The 3,580-nt window shown below is 50.5% G+C and overlaps 1 protein-coding gene across 1 annotated transcript; it reads left to right on the top strand.

The window, feature by feature from the left end:
• Positions 1-324: 324 nt before the first annotated feature.
• On the top strand, positions 325-1,383 carry LOC107111915 (chemokine-like receptor 1). Its single transcript, XM_015412962.1, has one exon. The coding sequence runs from the start codon at positions 325-327 to the stop codon at positions 1,381-1,383; it is 1,059 nt and encodes a 352-aa protein (XP_015268448.1).
• The last annotated feature ends 2,197 nt before the right edge of the window (positions 1,384-3,580 follow it).

The raw sequence follows: 3,580 nt of genomic DNA, 5'->3' as shown, positions 1-3,580 counted from the left end.
TTTTATTGTTTTATGTAGCAATATGCTTGTTAGCCGCCCTGAGCCTTCGGGGAGGGTGGGATAGAAATGTGAATAATAAATAAATAAATAAATAAATACTGCTTCCATATTTAGCAACAGGATTCTTGTGAATACTAACTGGACCCTAAATATTAAAAAAATAAGGGAAAGTTATTGAATTTGTCCCCTGCCCATGAAGTTGTAGGGACCCTTGGTTAGCAGCGGTGGCATCCAGTTTTAGTATATGTGCTGCCGAAGCAAGTACCAGTAGTGGAATCAGAATCCAGAATGAGACGGAACAATGCGGGTTCTTGTGTTCTTATTATGGCCGTGAGCCCAACAGCAAACAGCCTGAAGAACACAATGGGATCCACACCTCTTGACGTTGCCTACGCTGGTTCCCGAATCCCTATTTTCCCCAATTATTCCGATGACGAATACTGGCATGAAATGTTAACGAGAAAGATAACATTCACCCTCTTGGCAATCTACAGCATTATCTTCGCGTTGGGACTGGTAGGTAATGGGTTGGTCATTTTCATCCTCGGCTTCTACATGAAGAAGACGGTCAACACGATCTGGTTTCTCAACCTGACCATCGCAAACTTCATCTTCACCTGCTTCCTTCCGCTGAGAATCGCACACCACGCCCTGAAGCTTCACTGGCCGTTTGGCAAAGCCGTCTGCAAGCTCAACGACTCCATAGCCTACCTCAACCTCTATGCCAGTGCTTATTTCCTCGCGGTCATCAGTGTAGAACGTTGTGCTTCTGTCAGGAGCTCTGCCTGGGCTCAAAGCCACCGGAGGAATTGGCTCGCTTGGTTGGTGGCTGGCGGGATTTGGTTCCTGGCACTGGCGTCCTCTTCGCCGAGAATCCAATTCAGACACGCCGAACCGTCCCCCATCGACGAAGAAGTCATCATCTGCTTCCTCAGTTATGGCAGGAAAGCAAAGATCAACCATCACCTTATCCTGATAAGCCAGTACGTCTTTGCCTTCATCGTCCCCATCAGCGTGACCATAGTTTGCCACGTGAAGATCGATCAGGGGCAGAGGGATGGGGCGTGGTCGGCCAAGTCCTTTAAGGTCATCAAAGAAGTAACGGTGATATTCTATCTGTGCTGGCTACCCTATCACATTCTCTCTTTCTTTGAGACTCTGTACTTACAGACGTCAGCCGTGCTCACTGCTGGCCTTCCCTTGACAACGGGTTTGGCTTTCGCCAGTAGCTGCGTCAATCCCATCGTCTACGTAGTCGTGGGGTACGATTTCAGTGCGCGGCCAAGACCTTCCTTCCTCTCGGCCTTCGAAAACGTCTTTGGTGAGGAGAGAAGCGACGATGTGGCCAAGCCTGAGACGGAGACGAGCTCCCAGGACTTGTAAATGCCACGGATCTTTCTCCAAGACTCTACTTCTCAGAGCAAGATCATTAAATGTATTTACTTATTTATTTATTGGTAACATTTTTACCCCGCTCAGGGCGGCTTACAAGAGGGCACAAGCCCATGCATAAAAACAGGATAAAACAGTAAAACAATTAAATGACAACATAAACAAGAATAAAGGGCTCCATGCAAACAAGATGGCCTCCGAATAATTCCGTGATGGTATCATTCATTTCCTTGGGGGTGATATTGTCCTGTCGATGGTCAGCCAGTCCAGCGGTGTCAAGATTGTGGCTGATCTTCCTGGGACCGTCCCTAACCCCGTTGCTATCCCCACCACTAATGGTGGCGATAGTGGTAGTGGCGGCCCCTATGTAAAAGCCTGGCAGAAGAGCTCCGTCTTGCAGGCCCTGCGGAACTGCATATGGTCCTGCGGGGCCCTGATCTTCTCTGGGAGCTCGCTCCACCAGGTAGGGGCCGCCACTGAAAAGGATCTGGCCCTGGTGGCAGCAATTCTTCCATAACTTATTTATTCATATTTATTCATTTTAGTCATACCCTACCTTCCTCCCCAATGGGGACCCACTGGGGTTTACATCATTCTCCTCGCCTCCATTTTATCCTTACAACCCTGTGAGGTAGGTTAGGCTGAGTGTGCGTGACTGGCCCGAGATCACACAGCAAGCCTCCATAGCAGAGAGGGGATTCGAACCTGGCTCTTCCAGATCCTAGAGTGAAAGAGCAACTTAAAGACTAACCGCATTTGTGGCAGGGCATGGGATTTTATGAGTCACTGCTCACTTCTTCTACTCATTCCCTGCCACAATTTTATTCGTCTTTAAGGTGCTCCTGGACTCTTGCTCTATTCTACTGCAAAAGACAGACTAACGTGGTGACCCATCTTGATCTATATCCCAGATCCTAGTCTGACACGATGCCACCATAGCTATCACAGGTCTTGCATGATGTTCCCTCTAAGCTGCACTAGGGGGTGCTGGCACACAAAACTTTACCTGGCTGCTCAGGGATTTCAGCTTCCAGCTCACAAGCATTTCCTCCTCCATTGGAAACGATGGAGGATGGGGGCACCTCCTTCTGGGGACCATAGAATTGGACCCCCTGGTCCAATCTTTTTGAAACTTGGAGGATTTTTTTGAGGAGAGGCACCAGCAGCTATGCTGCAGATTTGATGCCTCTGCCTCAAAAAATGATCCCCTCAGAACCCCAGATATCCCCAGATCGATTCTCCATTATAACCTACTAGCAGTAAAGCCCGTTGTGAAAGCAATACAACGAGATCTAGAAAGAGGCTCTGGGGCAGTGCTCTGGCTTTGGGCAAACAGTGTCAATTTGCTGTGGTGACCTCAGCAGGGTATAATGACAGAGTCCACTGTTTTCTCCAGAGGAACTGATCTCTGCTACCTGAAGAGCAGTTGTAATTGTGAGTAATCTGTAGCCCTCACCTGGAGATTGGCAGCAATTGTTACCCAGGACAAAATGGCTGGTTTGGAGGGTGGAGTCTATGGCATTCTACCTGTCTGAGGTCCCACCCCTCTGCAAACCCCACCCTCTCCAGGCTCCACCCCTCAAATCCCCAGGAATTTGTCAGCATGTAGTTGGCAACCCCATCTCCTTCCCAGCTAGCCACCAACCTACCATTATCTGCCCCTTTGACTTCAGCTGACTTCTGCCCTCCCTTCTGCAGAGCAGTTGTAATACTGAGTGCTCTCCAGCCCTCACCTGGAGATTGGCAACAATGGTTCCCTATGTGAGACTGACTGGTTTGGAGGGTGGAGTCTATGGCAGTGTACCTGTCTGAGGTCCCACCCCTCCTCAAACCTCACCCTCTTCAGGCTCCATCCCTCAAATCTCCAGGAATTTCCCATCTGGAGTTGGCAACCCTATCAGGATTGGCCCCAATGTGTTTTCTCCCAAAGGCCAAAGTAGGTGACAGGACCAAGCTTAGTTGCCTACCAACAGGCACTGAGGGGAATGTAGGGTTGCCAGCTCTAAGGAGGGAAATACCTGGAGGTTTGGGGGGTGGATTCTGTAGAGGGCCGGGCAACGGAGGCATCGGCCTTCCGTCGCCCGCCTTGCCCCCCCAATCTCGGCCCGGGCACCCGCGGCTCCCACCAGCGGCCGCCCGACTCCAGACTCCCCCGCGGCCACTCCAGCCAGGCGACGGAGGCATCGGC

This window comes from Gekko japonicus, unplaced genomic scaffold (genome assembly GCF_001447785.1).
Source record: "Gekko japonicus isolate JY-2015 unplaced genomic scaffold, Gekko_japonicus_V1.1 scaffold2069, whole genome shotgun sequence".
NCBI lineage: Eukaryota > Metazoa > Chordata > Lepidosauria > Squamata > Gekkonidae > Gekko > Gekko japonicus.
Note: the sequence above shows the minus strand (reverse complement) of the source record. Positions and strands in the feature narration are given on the sequence as shown.

What these genes read in the sequence shown, in the direction of transcription:
- LOC107111915 (XM_015412962.1), top strand. Translation starts at nt 325, where the DNA reads ATGGCCGTGAGCCCAACAGCAAACAGCCTGAAGAACACAATGGGATCC.